At 43.7% G+C, this 27,702-nt stretch overlaps 1 protein-coding gene across 1 annotated transcript; it reads right to left on the reverse strand.

Annotated features, from left to right (window-relative positions):
- Positions 1–1,795: 1,795 nt before the first annotated feature.
- USP40 (ubiquitin specific peptidase 40) lies at positions 1,796–26,647 on the reverse strand. Its single transcript, XM_057378658.1, has 31 exons — positions 26,411–26,647; positions 26,073–26,140; positions 25,199–25,312; positions 24,276–24,440; positions 23,438–23,584; positions 21,852–21,995; positions 20,743–20,871; positions 20,396–20,497; positions 19,753–19,860; positions 18,797–19,118; positions 18,253–18,334; positions 17,222–17,393; positions 16,662–16,746; positions 15,844–15,914; positions 14,400–14,719; positions 13,162–13,288; positions 12,763–12,820; positions 12,444–12,497; positions 11,626–11,714; positions 11,097–11,183; positions 10,599–10,635; positions 9,944–10,008; positions 9,765–9,839; positions 9,235–9,361; positions 7,904–7,998; positions 6,935–7,053; positions 6,472–6,537; positions 6,051–6,261; positions 5,836–5,931; positions 4,721–4,815; positions 1,796–4,223 (listed from the first exon to the last, which is right to left on the reverse strand). Exons 1-31 carry the CDS (start codon positions 26,607–26,609, stop codon positions 4,118–4,120), a joined length of 3,735 nt encoding a protein of 1,244 aa, XP_057234641.1. The 5' UTR covers positions 26,610–26,647; the 3' UTR covers positions 1,796–4,117.
- Positions 26,648–27,702: the final 1,055 nt, after the last annotated feature.

Consider the following 27,702-nt stretch of genomic DNA (forward strand, 5'->3'; position numbering starts at 1 on the left):
CGCGGCCATAGCAACCGGCCCGGCCTGAGGGGAAATAAAGCGGCCCGGGAAATAAAATCGCTCCTCACCGCCCGCAGCGGCACCGGCGGAGAATAAAAGGCGTTACGGGCAAAGGCTGCCTCGCGGCCTTGGTGAATCGTGTCGGGGAATGTTGGTCTTTGCTTTGTCTCTAAACTGGGACTCTGTGGGACCCGACGCGAGAAAAACAGGGAGATCTTGGGACAAGTGCAGAGAACAGGGAGTGCTCCAAGGCTGGAGCCGGGCTGGGAGAGCGGGGTGGAGAAGGGAAGGCTCCAGGGARRGCTCAGAGCCCCTGMCASGGTCTAAAGGGGCTCCAGGAGAGCTGGAGAGGGACTGGGAACAAGGGATGGAGAGACAGGACACAGGRAATGGGGTCACACTGCCAGAGGGCAGGGATGGATGGGRTACYGGRGAAGAAATTRTTCCCTGGGAGGGTGGGAAGGGACGGGGATGGAATTCCSAGAGCAGCTGTGGCTGCCCCTGGATCCCTGGCRRTGYCCAAGGCCAGGCTGGACAYTGGGGCTGGAGCACCCTGGGACAGGGGGAGGTGTSYCTGCCATGGCAGGGGTGGRTCTGGTTCATTTTTCAGATCCTTTCCCACCCAAACCMTTCTATGAAGGGTYAGTTTTGGGACTAAAAAGAGACATTAACAAAGCTAATCGATCTGGTTTTAATGCAGGCAAGGCAGTTTTTGCTTGGGAAGCAGATACCTCTATGTTCCCCGGGTAATTCCAGCTGAGCTCCTGCCAGCAGGTGCTCGASGAAGGGAGTTTTATCTTTCCCCCAGCCCAGTGCTGATGAGATTCCCAGACAGGCTCTGGCTCCAGGATCTGGTGACCCTGGGAAGATGAGAGGTGGTGACAGCTTCCACAGCTGAGGGCATCACAAGAAGTCTCAGAGGAAGCAAGAAGACTGGGAAGAAGCTGCTCTGGGGAAGTGGGATGTTTATGTTGGATTGGTGTGGTTTATCYGGGTTTTTCCACTCACTCTCTCCAAAGCATCTGAGATGTCTGAGGAGCAACCTCAGGGGGGAGTTTAAATTTGGTCTCATTTTCCTGCAGAAGTGCCCCAAGGAAGCACAGCTCTGTTTAACTGAAGGACCAAAACCTGGTAATGCATAAAATCYCCCCTCAATCCTTGTGGATCCAAAGGAAGGCACAAAAACCTGCTGGTTGGAGCACTTCACCATCAGCAGCAGGAACAGATATCCACATTCTCCAGGTAGAGAATTTTTGGATCAGTCTCCAAATATAGAATCTTAGAATGGAAGGGACCCTGAAGCCCCTCTCATCCATGCTACAGGCAGTCCACCCCTAAGGAAAGAAACATAAACCTTGCACAAATGCTTTATAAGTCAATTAAAACCATGCACCTGGTTGGGCTGAACCAAGAAAGCTTTTGTGAAAATTATTCCGTGCCCTTGTAGAAGCAGGATATCCTGGAACTTCAGCTGGTGCCCAAATTATGCAAATACAGAGGAATAAAGAGACCTTGCCTTACCTGGAGAGGGGACAACCCCTGCCAAGGTTGTCCTCAGGGGTTGAATTTCCAATTCCATGCAGGTTTGGGCCCAAAATTTGCACCTCAGGGGTAGCCAAGGTTTAAACACCTGTATTCCATGAGGACTGGGATAATTCCTAAGGGCTGGTGGCTCTGCACTCCCCTCTCCTGGCTGTCCACTTCATAACAATTAGAGGATTGCGTTTTTCCGAGGTCTGAGTGAGTTGGGATGAGCCAGATGACCAACAGAAAGGAGAAAAAAACAAAAAAACCTCTAAAAATAATAATTTCCCAGTAAGTGGCTTAGTATTTTCTAGAAGTCAATTATAATTTCAGTCAAAAGCTGTTGCTCAGACAAAATAACCTGCCAAATCTATTAATTAAAATTGGGACAAAACATTTTCCAGGAGATTTTAAAGTCTGGATGTCCAGGAATCTTCCTTGCCATCCCCAGTGCTTTCTTCTCAGTGAATGAAAGCATGAGAGAAAGCAAAGCTGCTCAGGACCAAACCAAGAACCTCAGGAAGAAACAAGAGCCCCAAGGAAGCTCCATACAGAGATGGGAATGTTGGTCCAGAAACAGATTGGAAAATTAAAGCTAATTAACAATGATGTCAGAAACCAGTTTGTGACATTCCCAACCAGTGAGACACCCAGAGACCAGGGAGGCAGATAGAAATGACATTTTATTTTGTGAAGAACACTTGAAAAATAAAGATGAAAGCTTTTCCAGGCTTTGCAAATAACCACCAGAACCCGTGGAGTCACCAAGACTCCGTTCTCAAAAGGTGTTTCCTCTCCCCAGCCCCATTTTCCACAAACTCTCTCATTGTGGAATGGCCCTCAAGAGTTTTAAGGAAAAAAAAATGCATTTTGAGCCAATTTTAGAAGTAATCCAAGATTGGTTCAGTGCAGGCGCTGCTACATTACACTTGAACAAAGGCACAGAATTCCCACTTGGAATTTGCATTTCAATTTCTCCAAACTTGGTGTTCTTGGGGAGAGACCAGAGTTATGAAAGAGGCAAGGCTGAGCTCAGGCCAGCTCTCCAGCAAGAACCAGAGGAACTAAAGTGACAGCAAATAAATCCAAATGGGATGGAACCACCTGGAAACACAAACCTTTGGAATCAGCGCCTCTGATCCCTGCTGTAAACCCAGGCTCCCAGRACAACTGATATGGAAAGAGGGTGACACAAATTAAGAAGGGAAAACATCAGCTGCCCTCAGCACAGGCAGAAAATGCATCCATGAAACTGGGATTTCAGCATTCGAGTGAGTGAGGGAGGACATTGAACAGCCCCCTCTGCAGAGAAGCAGCCCCAAAAAGCACAGGAGCACCTGCCGGATTCTAAAGATATGCACAGAAATAAATAATCATCGTGTGTTTCATGGTGCTTTTCACTTCTTTTTTTTGCTGATAGCTGGGTGTCAGTTTTTATCTTTAGGTTGTTTGAAATACCAGAATAATGTTAACCTACAAAAGGTACCCAAAATTTGAGGGATCTGCTGAACTGGCAGCTCCTACTACAAAATCTACTCATACACCAAATAGGTMAAATATTTACTGCAGTCCCCAAAAGCAACTTGTGTTCTGTGCTCTCATTATCACAGATTTAATTAAGGATAATCAGGCTCATTTTTRAGTTAATACTTCAGAACTGCTGACCTGCTGACCTCAGTGAGCTGCTCACACCCCCGCTGCTCTCACRGAGGCTGGAAATCAGCTCAGGACACCAGGAGAAACCTGTTCTCCAATGTAACAGAGTATCAGAACAGCTGGAAAGATGAGAAATGAGGGAAATGCCTCTGAAAAGGAGCACTGAAAATAAATAAAAGCTTTTTCCTGAGTACAGTAAAACCCATTTAAGGTCAAACATTGGATCTGTCAGTTTTTTCCAACTGTTTTGTTTGATTAATCAATTTTAGGGACAACAAAAAAAGCCCTAGAAACTGCAAAATGAAGTTTACGGGCAACCAAAAAAGCCCTAGAAACTTCAAAATCTAAGATTACCTCCCTGTTGCTCCRTATCACAAAAGGTCTCCAGGTTTTACATCTTCCCAGATCCTGGAGTTGCTCTTTTTTGAGCTTACACATTGTTCAGAGATTTCCACATTTCCTTCATTCTTAGGTCTGATTCCAGCTCCTACAGACTTAGGTTTATAGATAAAAAGAGAAAAGCAAATTCTGGTATCAGCAGCAATTTCAGTGATCAGAAATGAAGAAAAGAAAAATCTATAAAGAGATGATTAGGACTGCATTCAAACTCAGTAGTGATGGTGCAAGAGGTCAGATCTGACCCAACAAAGCAATCAGGGTGATTACAAAAGAGTCACCACGGGGTTATACAATATATTAATCCTTTTCCTCAGAGATAAAGTGCATTTACTCAGCCTGAGAGTAAGTACCACACCGAGAAAGGGACCTTCAAGCACTTCCCCAAGAGAGAGCAGGAGAAAATCAGAGTTAGCCTGAATCCTACAGCCATTTTTTGCCTCAGGGATCCTTGAGGATGCTTTGGGACAGCCCGTCTTGCTGCTGGAGCTCCTGCAGGCCAGGTGAGTGGAGGGTAGTGTGGGCACAGCAGCTCCTGGTGCTATCTGAAAACACCCACGTTGATGGACAGAGCCACTTCAGGTTTCCGGGGTTTTGTGGGGAGCTTCTCCTCGGGGAAGAAGGGATCCTGGGCACGCTCCTGGCGGCTGCCAAAGGGAGAACACATAGAACAGAGGTTATATTTAGTGTTCAGCCCCAGCAGGGTGAGCCTGGCCTGAACTCTGAGCTCCAGCCAGCTGGAAAAACTCCAGCCAGCCAAGGATTTAATTTCTATCTCCACAACAGGTGTTCCAAGAGAAAAAACCACCAGGATCAGGGTGGGAGCATTCAGAGCCAGGAGCTTGGGTAATTCAAGGCTTCCTTCAGGATTGCTGGAATTGTGTGCCCTGACAGTACCTAGCTACCCCTGGCCTCAGAAACTATCCAATTACAATTRTGGAATGGTTTGGGTTGGAGGGACCATAAGGACCACCCAGTGCAACCCTCTGCCATGGGCAGGGACACCTCCCACTGTCCCAGGGTGCTCCAAGCCCCATCCAACCTTGGACACTGCCAGGGATCCAGGGCAGCCACAGCTCCTCTGAAAAGCAGCAAAAACCACTTTACCTATTTCTAAAGAAAAATGAGGGTAAATGCTCACTACCTTTTCTTCTTTTCCAGTGCCAGCTGCCTTTGCTTCTCCTTCCCAATGTCGTCCCTCATGGTGCTGAAGTCCTTGGTGTCATCGAGGAGAAGGTTCTGTTGTGAAAAAGGATTTCAGAGATCAAAYTCAGGTCAAACTTATTTCCCAGCCGTTGCTCAGTTGACAAAGTTAATTTTCAGAGCATTTTTCTGACTAGGTTTATACCACTTAATTTCAAGTTAATTAGAATCATAAGATCCTGGAATGGTTTTGGTTGGAAGGGGATTTAAAAATTATCTCRTTCCACTCCCTGSCATGGGCAGGGACATCTTCCACTATCCCAGGGTGCTCCAAGCCCTGTCCAACCTGGCCTKGGGAACTTCCAGGGATGGATTTYTTCCAATAAATAGGCTAAAACATCAGATTTTTCTCCTTCTGCTCTAAAACCCAGCCTATGGGTTCTAAATATACAYTTTCCTTCTCCTAACTAAACATTATTACTAGCTCAGAGCTCAATGCTGGGTAATTCCTTTTTACACCATCAAATTGAACTGTCATAATTCAGTAATCCCTAATATCTGATAGGTTTACATCTATAATGTGATTTTTAAAGGGCACTTCCATGGATTTTAGTCAGAATTTGAAAAACAATCCAGTGAATAAAACAAGAGTAAGAAAAAAGATCCAGGAGAAATGGAAAAGAAAAAGCAGAAGCAASAGATTTTCTATCAATGAGCACAATGCAATGTCCAAACCCACGTTCCATTTTCAGAAAAGCAGAAGAATGAGAGAAAAGCAGAAATAAATGAAGGTACTGCAAAGGGGACAGTGTCTGAATTTAATCTTTATGCAACAACTAAACCCAAGGAAATTTACTTTCATCCCAATGATGGATTTTATTCCAAATTTGAAAAAAAAATCCAGTCAATAAAACGAGAGCAACCAAAAAGATCCAGRAGAAAYGGAAAAGAGGAGCAGGAGCAACAAATTTCCTATCAATGCAACGTCCAAACCCAAAGCCCAGCACTTCCAGAAATGCAGCAGGATGAGAGAAAACCAGGAATAAATGAAGGTACTGCAAAGGGGACAGTRCCTGAATTTAATCCTCATGCAACAAYTAATTCAAGGAAATTTACCTTCACACCAATGATGTCTCCATCCTTCAGGTGATAAGGTGCTGACTGCAAACTTTCCYGCTTTTTCCTCCTTTTCCTCTTGGAGATTTGCTGTGTCTGAATAAAATCAAAGCAGCAGAGTTTGGAATTTTCCTTAGATCCAATCACCACGGAACTGCCCAAACCAACATGTGCTCCTCTCCAACAACAGTTGGATTCTGTCATCCAGCTCTTACCCAGCTAGATATTGGCAGCCACTCAAATCTCTCAGGGAAGTATTTGGCWATTTCAATTTTATCTACAGGGAGACAATAGTGAGAAGCCACTGTTTGCCTCAGAGCCCGGGTGGTGCATTCCTTGGAGATATCCCACACCAAATCTCTGGAGGCTGAGTAGTCCCTCTCTCCTGGAATTGCCATCTGGACTCGCAGCAGCAGCTCATGGGGGCTGGCAGGAGGAGAGAACAGACATTCCTGTGAGCCACACTTCCAAAATTCCCAGCTTTTAATCCTTCCTGCCCTCCCTCATGTTGTTTGTGGGAAAGAACAAACAACTTCCAAGGTTTTCCATGTCCTTATAGCACTGAAGTTAAAAGCTGCTCASTTAAAGCTCCCCTCACATGCAGAGCTGTAAGAAATGAGGATCTGGAGCTCTTACCCCAAATTCTCTTCTTCTTGCARTGGTTCTATGCAGATTTCCACTCTGGCACCCAGCCTGTAGTCACTGCAAACAGAACAGAGATTGTCTGCATGGCTGGGAGWGTTCACCTGGACAGGAGAAGGCTCCAGGGAGAGCCCAGAGCCCCTTCTGGGGCCTAAAGGGGCTCCAGGAGAGCTGGACAGGGATGGGGGGCAAGGGATGGAGGGACAGGACACAGGGAATGGCTTTAAACTGGAAGAGATGAGGTTTAGATGGGATTTTGGGAATTGTTCCCTGGGAGGAGCTGGGATGGAATTCCCCTGGCAGTGYCCAAGGCTAGGTTGGACATTGGGGCTRGGATCACCCAGTGGAAGGTGCCCTGCCCATGGCAGGGGTGGCACTGCTCRTCTTTAAGATCCTTTCCAACCCAAACTGAGCAGATTTATCTCATCCCACATGAAACATTCCCCGAGAAACCCACGCGAGTCTCCGCTTGTTGTCCCGGAGCAGTTTCCCCGGGCGCCTGCTGTCCACGGTCCAGGCTCTGAGGAACAAGGGCAGGGGCACAACCTGCTCCTGGCAGCAGGGCAAGGTCAGGGCCTGAAAAACACAAATTCCTGCTCAATAATTCTAGCAGCCTGTCTCCTTGGAAAAACAGAAAACCACTGGATTAACTCTCAAAAAAGAGGGTGAGCTATTGAGGTTTATTCCACACCAGCTAGGATTGAAATATTCACTTTTCAACCTCCAAGGGAGTTGCATTTCACTCCCTCTCGACATTTCTCAACTTCCATTTCCAAAGTACCAAATTTCATTTTTTAACCAAAAATAAGGGCTAGYCTGGAGCAGAATCAGGTGAGAGACCCTTCCCCATGCAGTTCATGTAAAACAATGAACTGGCTGAATAACAGATCCTTCTGGTAGGGCTGGGTTATGCATTTTTTGTGGGTTTGGGATGGTTTTGGGGTTTATTTTTTCTTTTGGGGTGTTTTTTGTTTGYTTTGGTTTGGATTTTAGTGTATTAAAACCACACAAAGGCATTTTAGTTTCTGCCCAAAGAAACCTAGCCAGACCTTCCTGTCTGATAAACCTGTGCACCCCAAAGCAATTCTTTGTGGAATCTGAWGAACATAGAGAAATAAATAAAAGTTTAAAAAGATGCAGAAAACTAATAAAGGAACAACATGGAAATGGCCAAGTGGATTTTTAGGAGGTGTGTGCTTCCCAGGGGGAGATTTGGTTGTGATTATCACTGTGAAATAAAAGAGAAAGGCTGCAAGGCAGAGCTCCAGCTGAGGCTCCCACAGGGAGGATGGGGACAGCAGGGCCACCAAGGAAATGTCTGAGCCACATGCTCCAGCTGCCCTGGCACAACAGACTGGAAAGAGGGGCAAAGAAAATCCAAAAAAGCTGTTCCAGAGCTTGAGTCCAAGCCAGRAGAACATCAAACCTGCATCTTGAGCTCCTCCAAAGACGCTTCTGCTGCTATCTCTATGCTGCCAGCATAGCAAAGGTCCAGGCCTGCGTGGATGGGCTCTGCTGGAGCTTGGAAAGGGGGAGRGAAGAGGAAGAGACAAAAAAATTCAAGAGTCAACATCATTTGTATAGAGAGAGATGACGGGCACTTCATGCTCAGGTTTCACCCAGAGAACACACCTGACCTCCCATTTTTGGGGTCCACATAAAAAAAAAAAAAAAACCAGAATATCAAGGAATGCCAAACTGGTTTGGGTTGGAAGGGACCTTAAAGGTCGCCTCATTCCAACCCCCTGCCATGCCATATACAGCACAAAAACACATCCCAATTGTTCCCAAACAGATCCTATACAGAGCCTACACTGCAAATTTCAGATTTAGGAGCGGTTGTAGTTCCCAAACAGTTCCTATACAGATCCTGCACTGCAAACTTCAGATTTAGGAGCAGTTATGGTTTCCAAACAGTTCCTATACAGATCCTACACTGCAAATTTCAGAACTAGGGGCAGTTATTCCCAGTTATTCCCATTAACAAATAATGTTAATTATTGGTTAAAGCTGTTGCAAGCAAAGTCCAATTGCTCTTAGCTCCACTACTGAAATCAGCAGGGCAGAAAGTGAAACACAGAAAAGGTTTAAGACAGAAAGAGAAAATGCAAAGAAAACTACAAGGAGAGGATCCCTGCAACACAACTCAGCACCAGARGAATCTATTTTTAATACAAAATGAAAAATCAGTTTGTTCCCCATTTTCCAATTCTGTTATCCCAACTTCATTTTCTTCTGCCTTCTCAACCATCACTTGATTTTCCTGCCCTGGCTGATTTGGGATTTGACCTTTGGGAGAACAAACACAGTYAAAACACTGCATTTAAAGGCTTTTATTCTATGCAGGCTTTATCCACAACTCCTTTCACAGCTTCCCAAAAGTCAACACAGCCTGAAGGGAATTAAATGTGCCCTCAGGATCTGGCATTTGCAGCCAATCATCTCCATGCTCACGAAGAAGATCCTTTACAATGCTGCCACTGCCTTCAGTACAGAGAGTGACAAATACAAAATTCTGTGGGAGTTTGGAGCAAATCCAGCTGAGGAATCCCTACAACAGGTTTTTTTTGTCAAAAACTGCACCTGTCTCCTAAGTGGCTCCCTTCACCCTAAGTTTGATTCAACCTCTGCAGCCCCTCATAAGTTTCAGAAGGATTTTACAGCTTTGGATTAAAATTTTGACTCAAAGAGCAATCCCAAATGATTCCTTTCAAACCCTTCTCCAAGCCTTTCAAACTCTTTTCAAACCAAGCTCACCTGCTGCAGCAGACACCTGCAAAGCATCCATCTTCCAGGTCACCCCATTCACTTGGTCTTGTGCATTCTCTCTGTGTTTTTTATGGCTTGAAGGCTTCAGCCACCAGATGGGAATTTTCAGAAAACCCTGGGAAGGGAACAAAAAGCACCAGGTAGCTCAAATGTTCTGTGCAGACAAGGGAAAAAAATCTCAATTTTAGTAAAGGAAGGAAGAAAAGGTTTGAACCTTTTGGAACAGGCTCAGCAAAGYSGTGGAGTCACCACCCCTGAAGTGCCCAAAGAATGTGTGGATGTGGCAGCTGGGKATATGATTTATTGGGGAATGTGGTGGTGGTGCAAAAATAATGATGCTGCAGAAATAATGATAATTTTGCAAGGGATCTGTTCCAAGATGGGGATTAGAGCACCCTGGGATAGTGGAAGGTGCCCCTGCCCGTGCCAGAGGTGGGATGAGATGGGATTCAAGGTCCCTCCCAACCCAAACTACTCTGGAATTCCAGGTCTCCAGGCACTGTCCCCTGTCCTTTTACCTTTCCTGGAAGCTTTCCTTCGCTCACAACCAAAGTGTCTCCTCTGCAGACGTTGAGCTCCTTCAGGGTGGCATTCTGCAGGGAGAGAAAGCACAGGATCCACATCAGCCCAGATCCATGGGGAAAGGCTCCACAGAACATGCAGCAAAGAACCTAGGGATGAAATAGGCTCCTCTTACTTCCTGACTTAATGCTTCCCCTGCTTCATAACACCAGTCAAGCCTCCTCAAATGCCAGTTGTCACCTACCAAAACCCAAAAAGATACACACAGAAAATTAATCAGTCAACAATGCCAGMTGGGGAAAATATTACACAACTCTTCAAAAGTGTTAAGGCTCATTTTTCTTTRTAATTTGTTTTTAATTTGCTTTTTAAACACAGCTCTGGCTAMATTAATTATCACTTTCATTTTTCCTTCCCTAGACCTTTTGCTGTATGGAAATACTCTTTTATTGGCACAGAAGTTTCTTCCTCACCTACCAAATTATTTTCCCTGGTTTTACAGGAAAGAGAAGGAATTCCCATGTGTCAAATTATCATTTGAACCTATGACAAGCTCTTTAAAATGAAAAACTATATTATAAAGACTTCAGCTCTTTAARGTAAAAAACTATATTATAAAGATTTCAGCTCTTTAAAATAAAAAACTATATTATACAGACTTTAGCTCTTTAAAAAAAAGAAACATATTATAAACACTTGATGTTTAGAATTCTTCCTCCTCCTATTTCAATGACAYCATTGAAAAACTTACACGGTTTAGGGTAGGATAAACTGCCTTAAAAAAATAAAAATGTCCTTTAAAAAAATACATACCTAACAACACAACTAACCTGATAATCCAGCTTTCTGCAGCATTAAGTTGAGACACTGAAAAAGAAACAAAACACAGGGTGGAAGTTGTGTCAACACCGAAGGTGGGAAATAAAATTTTCAACAAATCTGCATTAGAATTTTCTGACATAAAGAGTGACYGATTGCTGGGTAATTCTTAAAACAATATAATTAGACAGACAAGAGATATTTGGGCTAGATATTAAATCCTTTGTGGGTAAGATGGTTTTCAGGCAACAAATTTACATCAGCTTTCCCAAAGTGGTAAAAMATTCAATCTGTGCTGTCAGTTTGTTCCTTTACTTGAACAAATTCTGCCCCAGAGTTYACAGATGGAAAAATGCACATTCAACACTTCCCAGTCATTACTGGCTGCACTCAGAGTTTCCTTGACTCTGTGTGTGGCTTTTCCCAACCCCTCTGCCTGTTTTGTGCAAGGCAAAGTGTCAGGAATGTAGTTCAGGAGCTCTGAGAGCTGGGGGAGCAGCCAGCCTCACCTCTCGGACTGAGGTGGTCTCCTCCACAACCATCTCCATCTCAGGGCCGCAGCTTTGGTCACTCCCAACCATGAAGTACAAGAAGAGCTGAAAATCCAAATGCAAGCAATCAGAATGAGTACAGAAATGTGGGAACGCTGTGCAGGAACAATTCCTGTGGCAGGAATGTCATCAAACAGAATAAAAATGGCTTTGGGCTACAGCGAATAATCTAAACAGTACAAAAAGCAAAGAGAATTGAGTTATGGCCAGCAGCAGATCCTCACCACCCACCCCTGCTCTCTAGAAATACGTAACTATTTATTCTTTGCACATCCAGGCCAGGTTGGACAGAGCTTGGAGCAACCTGGGATAGTGGAAGGTGTCCCTGCCATGGCAGGGATGGAACTGGATGAGCTTTAAGGTCCCTTTTAATCCAAACCATWCCAGGATTCTGGGATATTTACAACCTGCCCATTCCCCCTTTTCTTCCTTTCTCCTCTTTAGCGAAGGCCCTGCACCAAGCTCCTTCCACCCCACACCGCTGTACCTGAGTGGAAGTTGGAGCTTTCCCACGGCACAGCCCAAGCAAGCTTCCCATCTTCAGCTCTGCCTCCTTGACTGTGTAATCCTCGGGCACTGAGGGAGGGCAAAAACGGGGACAACATCAGGGAAATGGGAAAATGTCCATTCTATCACCTTCAGAGAAAGCTAAAACCCTTCAGTGCCCTGCAGAGAATTTCACTTGCTCAGCTCTGAGAGCAGAGTCCTGTGAGGAGAGCAAAGGCACAAAGATCTCCATGGGTCTGTGGTTTAACCATTCCYACTGGGAATCCCTTTTCCCCACCACCAGACCAGCTGGAATTTCCCTTGCTGGAGCTCCTGTCTGCTGCCTCTGATCCTTTCCTCTGGGAATAATCTTGCTCTTCTCTGTGTTTCCACAGTAAGGAGTTAAATCTGGCAATCATCCTTCTCTCTCCAAGCCTTTTCCTCCTCAGGAAACTGGAAGAACCCAGTTTCCCTCCTCTTCCACACATTCCAGCTCCCAAACTATTCTGGGTGCTCTCTCCTCTGGAGAGGTTCTGATTTAGGAGGAAACAAGCTGGGAATCCTTTCCTGCTGAGCTCTGCCCATCAGGAGCACGTGTGGAATTAGGGATGTAAAGAATAAAAMCAAGCTCAAYATTTAAATTTARTCCCTACCTTTGTGTTGGTACTGTTAATCGACTTTAAAACTGGATAAAAACCCCACAAAACTGGTTCAATTAAGCCTGGGAATCAGTGGAGTTACTTCTCCCAGGAAAGGACAAAGGCTTAAAACATCCCTAGGGAATTTYTTACAGAAAAATGGCAAAATAAATCAATTTACCTGGAGACAGGAGCTTCCCATTGCCACTGACAGGTCTAAGACAGCTCTCATTTGCTGCAGCAAGGAAAGAGAGAAATATTAAGAAATCGAAATAGGAATGAATTTGGCTCAGAATTTCAGACAGGTAACACCTTTAAGATTAATTACAATGGGTTTATCTTAGAGGYCTCCCTCTGTGACATCAAAAATATCACTGGAGAGACACTCCTAGAGACTCCATCAGTCTCAGCTTTTTTTCTTTCACTGAAAGGAAAATTCCACCACTAAAAAAACAGTAAATAGTAACATTATCAGAGTGATAAAGCAGCTGAACACTCACCTAACTCCTCCCCCAGCTGAAGCTCCCGTATCGCTTTCATTTTGATATCTGACATCACCTAAAAGAAATGAAAAAATTAACACCTCCAGCCTRGAATGCCACCAGCACCCCTGCTTGTTCAAGTGCCAGTGCTCAAAGAGCAGCAAATCACCCTTCCCTCATCTTTTACTGACACCACCTCCAAMATCCATTCACAGCATAGTCCAAAAWGAAAMTGTTTGGCACTAAAACACTGCACTGCTTTAAGTTATTAACTGCAAATATCCCAAGAATTTTAACTCTGAGCYACACAACATTTTCAGCAGGGAAAGAAATATTTTCAGCCTTCATCCCTGAGGTTAAATTGAATGAGCTGGGCCAAGTGCAGTGGCCAAGCTGCTCAGCAAGCAGACTCCTTACCGTTTCAATGGTGGCAGTGATTTTGACATGCTTCTCCTCCTCTTCCACCCCACAGAGGTTTTTCACTTGGAGCCAGCTGATGTCGTAGGTGAAGGCAGTCAAATTGCCACTTGCCACGTTGACAAAGCTGTGGGAATCAGCAGTGCAAGGACAATCAGAGACARGGAAAGTGCACAGGGACAGGGCTACATCATGGTACCACTCCAGGGCAGCAGCAGCTGGGGAACCAGCGGACACTTGGCCAAATCAAGAACCCTCAGACATTAAAGAATTACCCAAATGTGACTGAGTTACATTTAAAAGTTTTTTTTTCTGATGTTTAACCAAAACCAGGGCTGAATTCCCAGTCACATTCCCTCCTTGTTCATACCTGTATCTGGTTCAAGCAGCTCAATGTAGCAGCAAACAATTAAAAAAATAAAGGAGTGGAATTCACTCAGAATCTTAGAATGGTTTGGTTGGAAGGGACTTAAAGCTCATCCAGTTCCCCCCTGCCATGGGCAGGGACATCTTCAACTACCCCATGAGCACAGCTCCCAAATAAATGGATGATGGTAAAGTTGTTCATAGTGATGGCATTTCACAGAGTAGGGGGAGAGGTCTCAGGGAGCACAGACTGTGTCATGAGAACACGRATTTGCCCCTGGCAACTTTAGTTTCAGCTGAGCACGAGTTGCTGCCACCAGGTTTTCCCCCTTTGACAAGTGGAAATCGAAGGATGCGACTGTTGCTGCACTTTGAAGGCAAGAAAAACCTATGAGCTGGTAAATACCTGGTCTCCAAATGTTAAGATGAAAATACTTGTATTGATAAGCTCAAAGTGATAGTTACTGGAATGGAATACAATGGAATAGAATGAGATGAAAAGGAATGGAATGGAAGAGAAGAGAATAGAATAGAATGGAATAGAATTGACACCATGGAATGGAACGGAATGCAATGCAATAGAATGGAATGGAATACAACAGAAAGGAACGGAGTGGAATGGAAAGGAATGCAATGCAGTAGAATGGAATACAATAGAATGGAGTGGAATACAATGGAATGGAATGGAACACCATAGAATGGAATGGAATACAATGGAATGGAATAGAACGGATGGAACAGAATCAAACGGAATAGAATGGAATGGAATTGATTACAATCGAATAGACTACAATCAAATAGGATCGAACAGAATTTCAACCAAAACATTTTGTCAAAATTGCTTTTTTTGTTTAATTACAATCAAAAGTTACCTCTGGTCGTGGCTGTCTAAGATCAGCACCGAGCAGCCATCACTCAGCCCAACACTTCTGACCGTTTCCTTCATGTCCTCCTCACGGAAAAGCTCCCAGTTCTTGGCGTCCCTCTCCGCTCCCGAGCCGTTCTTGAGGATGATGCCTCCGGCTGGAGCCAGGGCTGCGTGCAGCTGGCCCAGGCTGGTGCTGCAGGRGAACACGTGCTGCGACTCTGTGAAGTGCTGCCCCTTCCCTCCCTCGTTGTGCTCAGCCAGCCGAAGGACATTGAGCACCACGGGCTCGTGCTCGGGGCCCGGCAGCACCTTCATGCCTCCAACCTGAGGGGAGGAAGGAAGGAATGCCAGGTTTGTGYGGGGCTGATGCAGAGAATGCAGGAGAGACTGGACAACAGGAAAATTACTGAGAAAAAAAAAGACACTCTCTCTTCACGACAAACTACTTTGGACTGAATTCTTACTGAAAAAACCACAAGAGTAACCCAAAGGTGCTGGGAAAAAAAACCCACTCTCTGAAAGTTTTCCAGAGAAGCTGTGGCTACTCCATCTCTGGAAGTGTCCAAGGTGAGGTTGGACAGGGCTTGCAGCAGCCTGGGATAGTGGAAGCCATCCCTGCCCTTGGCACAAGGTGGAATAAGATCATTAAATCCCTTCCCAAAACACTGGGAAACCAATGGACACTTGGCCAAATTAAAAAGAGAGGAATTGAGCCCCTCAGGATATTAAAGAATTCCCAAAATGTGACTGGGTTGTATTTTAAAAGTTGGTCTTTCTGATATTCAACTGAAATAATAAATGCAGTTCCTTGTTGATGGAAATGTAATGACACAAAAGCTGGAATAGAAAAAACAATACCAACAAATCCCAGAAAAACAAAACCAAAAAAAAGCAAAAACAAAACTTAAAAAAACAAAGACTAAAATAAAAAACCCAAAACCAACAAAACCCAAAAAAAAACCAAAACAAAAAAACCCAACAAAACAAAAAAATCAAAAGCCCACAAAAACTAAAAACAAAAGCAAATCAAACAAAAAACCCAAAAGAAAAAAGAAACACTAAAAATMAAAAAAACACCCCAAAACAAAACAAACAGAAAAAACCAAACCAAACCAAAAAAGAACAAAACCCCAAGAAAACCAAAATAAAACAAACCAAAACAAAAAAAAAACTTTGTCACTACATGTTTGGGTGGTTTTCTTCAGTTTTGGGGTCTCWTTTTGGATAAAGCCAAAATAAAATGGATCATTTTACCATAAAAATAATTTTAAAGTAGCATTTTATCCCATTAGAGAGACAGAATAAAATGCTGTGTTTCACAACCACTTCCAGGTTAAGCGGAAACCTTAATAAAAAAAGGAAAACAACAAAAGGAACACAGATTGCCAGGAGATCATGCGGTTTTATGTCTTCAGATGTTACAAAGAAGGAGGGTATGCTTCCTTTACCTCTTTCCCATTCCACACGAAGATGTCTGCTCCATCAGCCAGCCCAATGGCATCCAGGGTCAGCTCATCTCCTAAAAAAGGAGCAAATTGTCAGCTTCTTGCCCCCAAAAAACACATAAATARGATCAGCAAGTGTCTAAAAGTCACTACCCTAAAAGAACTGCACAAGCACGGTGAGCAATATTTAGAGCAGCTCTGTGTTTTGATGTCAACATCATGGGGAGTTGAGTTGTATTCTGGTTCAACACTGATTTTTGGAAGCTGGCCACAGAAAACACAAAATTGAAGTTACTAAGTAGGTTTTTAAAGATTAAAACGTGGAATCGCCTAACAATGCAAAGGTGGAGACAAAAATTATGATTTAAAAGGCAGTGTACCCTTAATAAATGAATGAACTCTTTAGGAGAGCATTTCCCTTTACAAAATTCCTACTGACTAAAGTCTAACCTACATTTTCCTCTGATGTCACCCTGGCTCCTCTCTTCTATCCTCTCCTCCACCTATCAGGCCAATCCTAAAAGCAAACATCCACAAGCAAATCAAGGGCAAAACACAGACTGATCAATTCTTGTCAGCAAAAGTGTTTAACTTGCTTGAGATCTGCAGCCTTATTGCATTTCACAACAAAGATTACAGAGGGAAATCTCAAAATCATTAATTTCACTAATGAAAGAAATAATTTAACTAACTAATGAGTTGGAGTTGGAAGAGTGTTCAGTAAAAAACATCTCTGAGACGGTTTATAGATGAACTCTTCTGATGTCGGCAGGAATTAAAATAYAGAAATAACATGGAAGCCTTGTATGCAGTGGCCTTACCATCCAGCACCTGGTAAAGATGTAATCCTGCTGGCAAAGGCTTGGCCATGCTGAGAACCATGTCCCCTTCCCAGGATTCCAACATCTAATTGGGAAAAGAACCAGAAAGATTATTTTAATTAACCCTGAGCAGTAACACACAGCACCCACAATGATCACAATCTGCTGAAAGCTGTCTCAGCCTGGCTCCCAAGCTCACTTGGGGACATTTAATTGGTGACTCCTAGAAAAGACAAAGACAAATCTGTCCCAAAATGAAATATCAATAATAATCCTGGAGTTCTGCAGGTCAATCCATGGCCATGTACATGCTGCCCAAATATAATTAATTATCTGATGTGAGATCTGAAGTCTCCATAGTCAGAATTACAGCAATTTCATGGCTTCAAGAACAGACCTCACACCACTTTCCTCCTGTGCAAACCCAAGTTTTTAGCCTCCTAAACTCCATTTACTGAGAAAAATTCCTCAACACAAAGGCTGCAGCATAAATGTGYCTGTAAACGTTGCAATGGCTCAAAYGAAAATGAAGTTTTGAGTTTATTTGGTAGAGCAGGTACCTGGAACACTGCCTGCCGAAGGTCTCCCAGCGTTTTTCTTCTGTCAATTGTCAAATCCACCACGCTCTCTTTCCATGAAAGGGAAGGATGCAAAGCCCCATTGTGGAATCTGTAGCAGGAGCTCAGATGGAGATGCAAATCGATGCCATTGTTTGCTGAGTCACATTCAGCTCTTTGGGACAACAATAAACAACAAACTGATGAATTTAACACCAACAGCTGCTCTGGAACTGATACTCCCAGGGCTGAATTCCCTGTCACATTCCCTCCTCCTTTAAACCTGTATCTGGTTCTAGCAGATCAGTGCAGCAGCAAATAATTTTAAAAAACGAAGGAGTGGAATTTGCTCAGAGACAAAATCCCAGGATAGTTTGGGTTGGAAAGGATTTAAAGATGATTCAATCCCACCCCTGCCATGGGCAGGGACATATTCCCTGTCCCAGCTGCATCCAGCCTGGCCTTGGACACTGCCAGGGTTGGGACAGCCACAATTCTGTGTGAAATATCCCATAAAACACTCTTGTGTCCATATTTTGATATCTTAACTGTGATTCATGTGCATCAGCACCTGTGTCCCTCAACACAAGGGAAAGTTTTGTCCAACCTTAACACCATGAGCTGACCCCTCCACTTTTGTGGCMGAGAATATCATTTATCTTTTAATTCACAATAAACCCAGTCATTTCCCCTTCTCCCAGTGGAGAACTCCTTCTATAAATACAACTCAGATAATGCATTTTACTGTCTTTCCAAAATTACAGTGATTTTTAACAAAAAATGCTAAAATTCAAAACTGCAAGTTTTTTTATTTCAAGGTTTCTCTTGAAATTCTGTAGATCCTGCTAACAGGCAGGCAGGGAAGCATGAGAATACGGAGATAAAAATTATATTTTTCAATATTTTTCAATTAACCTCTGTGACATTGAATCATTTCAGTACTGACTCCACTCAAGGAGCTTCTTTCCTTACAAATCCCTTGGGAGTCCTGCAGATAAAAGCCCTTTGAGATGATTACAGTGACACCAAYGTACCTCCTTTTCTGCAGCTCGGTATTAGCAGCGTTCATTTCATTCAGCAGGTGCTCAGGAATTTGGTACCTTGGATTTCCTCGTGCTGCAACCAAAAAAGATATAAAATGTGGTGAGGCAAGCAAGAAAAGTGATCAAGATGAGGCACTGCAATACAAGAATCACTGAAAATTCAAAAAAATTATGATAACAATTGAGAAAAATCGTCTGCAAGATGATACAAAGAACAAARAAGTGCTTTTACTCCCTGCAATCAAGCTTTCTTTAAGGGAAGTTAATACATAAATGCCATTAAAAATAACTTGTGTTTGYTTCAGCTGATGCTCTGCTATAATTTTTGAAGCATATTAAAAAGAAATAGTCACCAATAGCCAATTAACAAATCACTATCTCCTTGTATCTTCATTTCTCTCTTTTTTTTATTATCACTACATGGAAAACCATGGGAAAAAAAAAAAGAAAACCTTGGAAAGAACAGAACAGCTTAACATCCCTCCAGAAAAAAAAAAACATCAAAAGCAGAAAGTCCTCCAGAATGTCCAGGTACCTTCAGGGGGCCTCTTCAGCTGAGCTTTCCTGTAGAACAGCATGTAGGCACTCTCTTTGCCCTGGAATTGTTTCTCAATGTCCTTCTCCTTGATGGGCTGCACCTTGGAATCGTTCAGATCAAACCAGTGGCAGCCGGCAGCAGCGGCCCTCGGCCTCGGCGGGGTTTTCTCGCAGTTCCACAGGACCTGGTTCTTCTGGGGAGGGCTCTGCAGGTCGTGCCCATGAGAGTCCAGCTGGAACAGCAGTTTGTGTGYTTCCTTCAGGCCAACTTTATGCCCATCAGGACTCAGCTGGAATATCTGAGGATGATTCTGCAGATACTGAAAGGGAAGCAAGGATAAGATGAAGAAGGCTCCAAAGTTTTAAATGCTGCATTCACCTGCCTCTCCTCAAAGTGGATCACAAACCCCATTACTTCAACCCTCTTTTGATGGTGCTTCCTTGTGTATTTTCTCAAGTTTACCTCTGCAAAAGCCTCTCATCCACATTTCACAGCTACATTTAAATAATTACKGTGGAAATTGCAGGTAGCTCCTTCAAAAACCAGGCAAACATCAATTCTCCACCTGCCCACAACACAAATGCTAAAGTACTTTTCTTACTTTATAAAATACAGCAACCAACTATAAAACAAGGTTTTATTGGAATATTAATTTCATGGRCATGTTCTAACCAACCAAAAAGTGGGATACATTTTCAAACCCTCATTTCTGTAGCTAAGGTTAATATTTTATATTTAAGAACCATGGAGATGAAGAAAAATATACAAACTTTCAGGCAGACGATTCCTTGGGAATCTTGTGTTCCCAGCCTGCTAAATCACATTACAAACCTCTCCTAACTTATTTTAATCCAAGGGTCCATATTCTCAATTATCATCCTCCTGACTATTCAATAGCAATATAAATGATTATAAAATTTACCTAAAACCAAAAGTAACAAACATGTGATTACCTTTCGTAATGCTCCATATTGTTTTTTGTATTTCTTATTCCAGGACACCCCTTGCTTCTCCAATAATTTCTGCCCTAATTGATCCACAGGAATTAGTTTAGCTTCTTCCTACAGGGAAATGAGAAACTAAGGTAGCAAAGGCTACAGAAGTCAAGGGACCAATGCAAAGAAGCCAATTTTGAAGTGATTTAATCGTTGCTGGTTTTTAATAATTAAAGATGTGTCAAGTGGGGTTTAGGTTGGATATCAGGGAAAGGTGGTTCCCCCAAAGGGTGGTGGGGCACTGAACAGGCTCCCCAGGGAACTGGAACATTCCCAACGCTGTCACAACACTCTCAGGGGGGCACAAGGTGGAACTGTTGGGGTGTTTGTAACAGGGGTTGGATTCATGATCCTCGTGGGTCCCTTCAACTCAGGATATTCCGTGATTCATTTTGTAACTTTGATGAGCAATGTAAGAAATATTCAAAGAAGACCTTTTTCTGTATGAAGAGCCATTATTAATATTAAAGCCAAGTTTTAAATGCTTCACACCAAGTTCAGAAGCGCTCTGGACATTAAACCTGCCCACTGTCACCAACACCAACCCATTGGAGGTTCCCCAGTTCCAAAATCCAAGCAATGAGCTCCTTACATACCATACCTCTGATAAAATCCCTTTCAGGACTGCTAGCGGGTTTTCTGTCTCTTTGGCATTCTCAGTGGCTCTTACAGCCTTCTCTTCAATCAGCCCATTCTCTTCTTCCTGGGTAAGAAAGACACTAACAAATGTTGTTTCACACCAAATTAAAGGGTTCRGTTATTCTGTGCTGACATCATCATGCACAATTTAGAAGTGTGAAGGAAACTCTGATGAGGCTGACACACAAAGACACACAAAGCCTCATTAAAACATTAATTAAGTTTGGATGCACACTCATCCAYTAGCTCTTAACACTTTTCTGACAAATTCAACCTCTAAAGCCAGGAAGAAAACCCTTTAGGACTTACTTGGAGCTGCCAGTTTCCTAATTCATCCACATCTCTGATATAAACATGATAGTGTCCTCCATAGCAGCCACCTTTGTGTATAATAACAGAGAAGAGCTCATACATGTACTCTGAATCATCCATTTCAGTCTTTAAAAGGAAAAACAATAATTGTAACAACGACAGAGGTCAGCAAGTCTCTCACAMAAGGACAGCTTTACACCTTCAGCATCACTTTGGACATTTCTCAGTGTGTTTTTGAACGTGCAGAGATCGAAATGGTTTTTCAGGGCTGGGGATGCAAGGAAGGACTGACACAAGGAGCAGGCTGATAARTCATAAAATCATGGAATGGGTTGGAAGGGCCATTAAAGATTATCTGATTCCCTGCCCAGGGCACCTTCCGCTATCCCAGGTGGCTCCAAGCCCCATTCAAYCTGGCCTTGGACACTTGGTTGGGGCAGCCACAGCTTCTCTGGGAAACCTCTGTTATTAAATGAGCAGGATTCTGAATAATACTGAAAATTCAAAATATTTTCATTTTCAATGTTTGTTCACAACCAGGCTTATTTTGTTTAAAAGAGGAGAGCAAAAAGAAGCAATACTTGTAAACACTAAAACTCAAGGCGGGGGGGAAGGCTTCCTCAAATGCAAACACTGAGAAATTTCCAAGCTTGCACTGCAACACTTCAAGAAGAAAAACGTCTGTTCCATAACAGTGTCTCTATTATGTTCTTTCAGGAGCACAAATTGTCATCAAGCAATGGAATACTTCAGTTTATAACCAGAATCGTATTTATCACTGTAAATCCAGATTTTTAAGAACAATGGAACAACTACAGGCAAAAAAACCATAGATGGCTCAATTTACACATGCTACCAGAGATTAACAATGAGACAACAAATTTGAATTTCCATTTCCAGGTGATAATCTTATTGTCAAGGAAATGTGAGATAATTTTTGGTAATAATTTACAAGGTATTTACCACTCAGCTCAAAAGTGGAGGACACCACAAAGTTACTCAAATACCTTGCCCTAACAAAACGCAAAATAAAAGATAACCAATCCTTGAGATGTGAGTTCTCTGCTGAGCATACAAAAACTTTAAAGAAATGTAACAGCACCCACCTGCTCACAGAAAGGCCTCAGATTGATCTGCATGGGGAATGTGTAGCAGCTCGTTTCCTTGTACCTCTCACACTTCTCAAAGTCAAAGTTGAACCTCAGCAGGGAAATGGTGAGGAACGGAGGCAGTTTGCGCAGTTTGGCAGACTGGGAAGGGATTTAAAAAAACATTTGAAGCACAGAGTTAGAAGAAAATTKGGCTTCCACCTTGCTGTGGTCAACTCCTTTCCACCGAAGCTTTGCTACCACCAGGCAGACAAGATAATTTTTAAAATGCCTTCAGTAATTCTCAATTTTCTTCCAACCACACAAAATAAAAAAGTCAAGTTCTTTCCCCCTGTTAAGACCCACATCTTCCCTGAYTGGTGATCACCAGTCCCATACTTGATCCTGCCACAGCAAATAAAGGATATAGGTGAAGTTCTAGTCAGTGATGACATTTGTGTAGAGCCAGGAGCTACAMCCAGGAGCTAAAGTGACCGTCATTTATACAGGGGAGGATCTTCCAAGCAGAAAAGGCCAAGATAATCCATTTTAATGTGGAAAATATTAATCCAGATCCAACCATTTGGTGTGTGAGCACATCAAGAAGTCTTGTGAGAAGTAAAACAAACCATCTGGTACCACTCTGACTGCAGCTGTGGATTCCATGGCCACGTTTCTGAGCCTCTCCAACGTCTCCATTCTCCCCTCCATTGGTATAGTCACAACAAGGAGCCTCCAAGGAAGAGAAACTCCCTCTGTGTYTCTGTGATCACTCTGTGATTTCCTACCAAAATTCAGAGTTCCCACCGCCYTCCTGCATGGATGAGCCCTTTAGAGGGGCAGACAACTCACCCTGTACTGCCCTGAACCTGGCCAAGTTAAACTGCAGCCAGCCCTTGCACCACACATGTGAGGCACTGCTGAGTGCTCCTGAACTCCCAAGTCACTGATTAACCTGGCCTGTCCTCAGCATCCCTTTGGACTGATCCACATCCACAGGGCTGCAGGGTTTGGATTTCACTGCCCCTTGCTGCAGGAGGACAAGGAGCTCTGCTGCTGTGACGAGGGCAGAGTGCACCAACAGCCCGAGTCTGCTTCCCTCCACCAAAAACTGAACAGATCCCATTCCCTGCACAGAGCAGCAGCTGCTCATTGTTTTTATCATTTGGGTTCTACAGCAGTGAGCTTCTATGATTTCTCGCATTGCATAGATCTGTTTGTTTTTATTTTTTATGCTCTAACTTAGCTTTTAGCCAACCCTCCAAAATGCCCAGAGCCAGGGTGCAGAAGATGTAAAAAACTGCAGCAACAGCTGGGAAAGGAGCAACAGGAGCTTTTCTTGACATCCCTGCCAAGGTTTTATAGAACCCTGGAATGGTTTGGGGTGGAAAGGACYTTCAAGCCCATCCAATCCACCCCTGGACACCTTCCACTGTCCCAGGGTGCTCCAAACCCCAATGTCCAACCTGGCCTTGGACATTCCCAAGGATCCAGGAGCAGCCACAGCTTCTCTGGAAATCCATCCCAGCCCCTCCCCACCCTCYCAGAGAAGTATTTCTCCCAAATCCCATCTAACCCTACATCATCACACCCCATGGTGTTACCTTTGAAGCTTCAACAAGTTTATCACAGGCTCCACATCGATACAAGTTGTCATTCTCAAAGTATTCTTCCTCTACATACATGTTCCACAGGGCCTCCTCCAAGCCTGCAACGCCTTTCACWGCCACCGTGAGGTCTAAGAAATCTTCCTGTGCAAAAAGGACAACAAAAAATGAAGTTCTGAGTGCTCGAAGTTTGTGGTGATTAGAAAGATCCTCATCCTATTTATCACAGCTGCTAGGAGAAAATCCCTCACACATCCACAGAAGAGAAATTGATTTTTAAAACCCTATTTTTTAAAATTACGAAGAGCATAGAAAACTGTGAAGATCTGCTTTGCTCTTATTACCTCAGCTCTCTGCTAACTACAATCACCAAAGGCAGTGCTTGTGAACTCACAAGATGCAGAACATTTGGGTTTTTACCCCTGATGAAGATGCAGAACATTTGGGGTTTTACCCCTGATGGAGAATGCAGAACATCTGGGTTTTTACCCCTGATGGAGAATGCAAAACATCTGGGTTTTTACCCCTGATGGCAAATGCAGAACATTTGGGTTTTTACCCCTGATGGAAAATGCAGAACATTTGGGCTTTTACCCCTGATGGAAAATGCAGGACATTTGGGCTTTTACCCCTGATGGAAAATGCAGGACATTTGGGTTTCTACCCCTGATGGAGACAGTTTAGCAAATGCAGCCGAGACTTAAAGTCCTGTACTCACTACCTGTATTCAACAAGGCACTCAACAAAGATGCCATTATTTTTTGACTTTAAAAACAAGAATATTTCAAGCCAACAGACTGAAGAGAACCCAGGAGTGGAAAATCCCTGGCTTTACCTGTCTCTCACTGACATTCTTGCACTCCTTACAGACAATCTGGTTGACAACAATCCCATGGTACAAGCGGTTGATGAGGTCGTGGCCCGACGTCCCCACCAGGGAAGTCTCCAAAGCACTGAAGAGGATCCTGTTTAATTCCTGCACATCGTGCTGCCTCATCTCCTGCAGGAGCAAAACCAAACAGGAAGGAGTGAAACACTGCTGGACTTGGCTTATTCCTTTAAAATAAAATATTTCAACTGTCAACAAGATTCTCAGGTGACTACTCATGTATTTRCTCCTTGGCTAGTAAAGTACTACCTTTATTGCTGTTATTTTTAATTTGGGTATGTACYTAAGACACCTTTACTTGGATAAATCATGGAATTCCAGAGTGGTTTGGGCTGGAAAGGACCTTAAAGATGGTCCAGTGCCATCCCYKSCMWKGGCWGGGACACCTCCCACTATCTCAGGGTGCTCCAAGCCCCATCCAGCCTGGCCTTGAACACTGCCAGAAATCCAGGGGCAGCCACAGCTTCCCTGGGCACCCTGTGCCAGAGCCTCAGCACCCTCACAGAGAACAATTCCTTCCCAATATTCCATCTAAATCAAATCTCTGATAGTTTGAAGCCATYCTCCAGATTTAGATTAATCTCTGACTGACATAGTTCAACTTTGCTGAGAATTTAAGTATGTGAGGSTAAGAAATCTGTTGGAAACACTCCTGTAAAAACAAAGGAAAAGCAACTGGAATTGTATCTAAGAGAACAATCATCTTGTGTTTGCTCTGGCACACTACTGCCATGGACTCCATGTGGAGGTCCACCAACAGCTGACCCAATTCAATGCCATCTCCACAGCCTGAAGGATTGAWGGCATTTCCTGAATGCCAGAGCCCATCTCGATGCAGGGAGAAGCGTGGCAGTGCAGGAGATTGGCACCTCATGGCTGCTCCATCCGAAGCTCTCRGTGAGGTCAGAGGTGGATGCAGCCTGCTGGTCCAGGAGCAGRAGCTGAGCAAACAAGCGCTGCAGCTGCAGTGGGATTATCCGAACCTGGAAACAAGGAGAGAACACAGCCAGCAGATCAGAAAAAGCCTTCAAATGGCTAATTTCAACAAAACAGGAGGAATTTAGTACAAAGTTTGGGATAAACTACCCCTGGCTACAACCTTCATGACACAGATTCCTTGATKTAGACCAAGCAGACAAACTTTGTCCCAAAAATTGACAGTGGCTCACCTTACACAGCCGAGCAGAATCATGGAATRGTTTGGGGTRGGGAAGGACCTTCAAGCCCATCCCATTGCACCCCCAGCCATGGGCAGGGACAGYTTCCACTGTCCCAGGGTGCTCCCAGCCCCAGTGTCCAGCCTGGCCTTGGACACTGCCAGGGATCCAGGGGCAGCCACAGCTTCCCTGGAATTCCATCCCAGCCCCTCCCCACCCTCCAGGGAACAATTCCTTCCCAATATCCCACCCATCCCTGCCCTCTGGCAGTGTGACCYCATTCCCTGTGTCCTGTCCCTCCATCCCTTGTCCCAACGTCCCACTCCTGAAGGGCTTGGTGCTGGGGTGGAATGAGATGGAAGGGAGAACATCTCAGCAGAAACAAACTCAGTATCTGATTTCTGAAGCAAAACCTTGTGGCAATGAAAGCTTAGAACTGTGTGAAAAAAATCCAGCATCAGCCAGGCCAAACTGCCTTTCAGTATCAAATTCAGGTTTTCATTCATTCTCCCAAATTTCACATGAATTGGAACCATTTTTCTCCACATCAACGTGGGACAGTGACTGACAAAAAAATTCCCAACACCTTGGCATCTGGTTTCCTGCTGTCATCCAGAGTCCCAAGCTCTTCAGGTCCCAGGGAGAACAGAGCCTCTGCAATTGGAAAAAAAAAAAAAGATTCTTTAAAAAGATAACATTCCCTCTTTAAAGATTTACTGTATTTTAATGTCAGCCATTACGATGTTATTGTATAACAATTTATTTGAAGTGAACTGTGCCCAGAAACTGAGTTCATTATGTTCCTTTAATAAATCAACAGAAACACAAGTGATAATCAAATATTAAATATCAAATATTAAATAAATAAATAAATAYTAAAAYGTCAATCCCAACATTATTTCAAGAAAGTTCTGAGCACCTCACCTCTAAATTCAGGCGTGAAAAGCAGAGTCTGCAGAAGGGAATTGAGGTAGCAGGTCCCACCCTGATTTTTGATTCCGCTGAGGTTGGTGAAATCCCTGGGAGCTGGAGGCTCAGACTCTCTGGGCTTTGATTTCTTCCCTTTCCCACAATGGTTRTTTGAAATAAAGGAAAAATCTTCTTCAAATAAGTCCCCAAACATTGTGAAGGCAGAAGAGTCYTTCAAAAAGATAAAACAAGCATTTACTATAAAAAAATACAGTTGAACCCACCSACCTTAAATCCTCCAAGATGAACCCTGGAGACCTGAGTGAAGAATTAATTTACATTTCTTTCCTCTTATTCTGGCCATTCTAAAAATTAATGCCAAATCCATGCAAAAGTGTAAATTAATACAACAAAAAGGGGTGAATTTAAAGCATTTCTGTTACGACAGGTCTGATTTAASCACAATCAAACCCACCATAACTCAGTTTTGCACAATGTTATATTTATTCCTACAAGTGAACAGCCCCCTRCCTTGGATTATCCTCATCCACCTCCTCCAAACCCCTGGAGTTTCTTCATCTGAGACATGAAGGCACRAAGACTTTAAAGTTTCACTTTCCTAATGACCATAATTAGAGAATAAATCCCTTGGAATCAGCTTTTCCTCCTCTCAATGCAGCTCTTACCCCTTGATTGCTTCAAAAACTCTGTAAAGGCCCCTCCTCCCAAGCTCTTGGATGGAATTCCTGGGCTTGGCACTCATTCCAAACCCTCTCCCAGCCTTCATTYCTGTTTCCAGTCAGGCCTGTTGCACTTGAGCATTTAGATTATTCTCCTCCCTCAATGCTCAGCAGCTCCTGAGTGGATTTTTTATCCCAAAAAAAGGRCCATATCCAGGAGACACCACCCACCCACCACTCCAGAGAGGCACTCAAGTGCCAAATCCTCCCTCACTCCTTATTTCTGGATGCTCAGAGCTCTGCTGCTGGCAGCCTCGTTCCCTTAAAAAACCACACGGGAATATCGACTGGAAGGAATTCTGSATGGACCAGTGCTTTCACAAAGCAGGGAGAACTCAGAGCACATCGCCTCAGCCTGCCAAAGCTGCGACTGGAGAAACCAAAAACCCTGCAATAAACCCATGGCAGGAGAAACCAAAACCCTCTAATAAACCCATGGCAGGAAATCCCCAAAACCCCTCTGAGAAAGCCATGACAGGCGATCCCAAAACCCATCTAATAAAAYCTTACAGAGATCTCCAAATCCCTCCAACAAAACCATGGAAAATGTCCTCAACCACGTTAATA

Source organism: Malurus melanocephalus, unplaced genomic scaffold, assembly GCF_030028575.1.
Source record: "Malurus melanocephalus ecotype Western Australia unplaced genomic scaffold, MMel_1.1 scaffold_369, whole genome shotgun sequence".
Taxonomy (NCBI): domain Eukaryota; kingdom Metazoa; phylum Chordata; class Aves; order Passeriformes; family Maluridae; genus Malurus; species Malurus melanocephalus.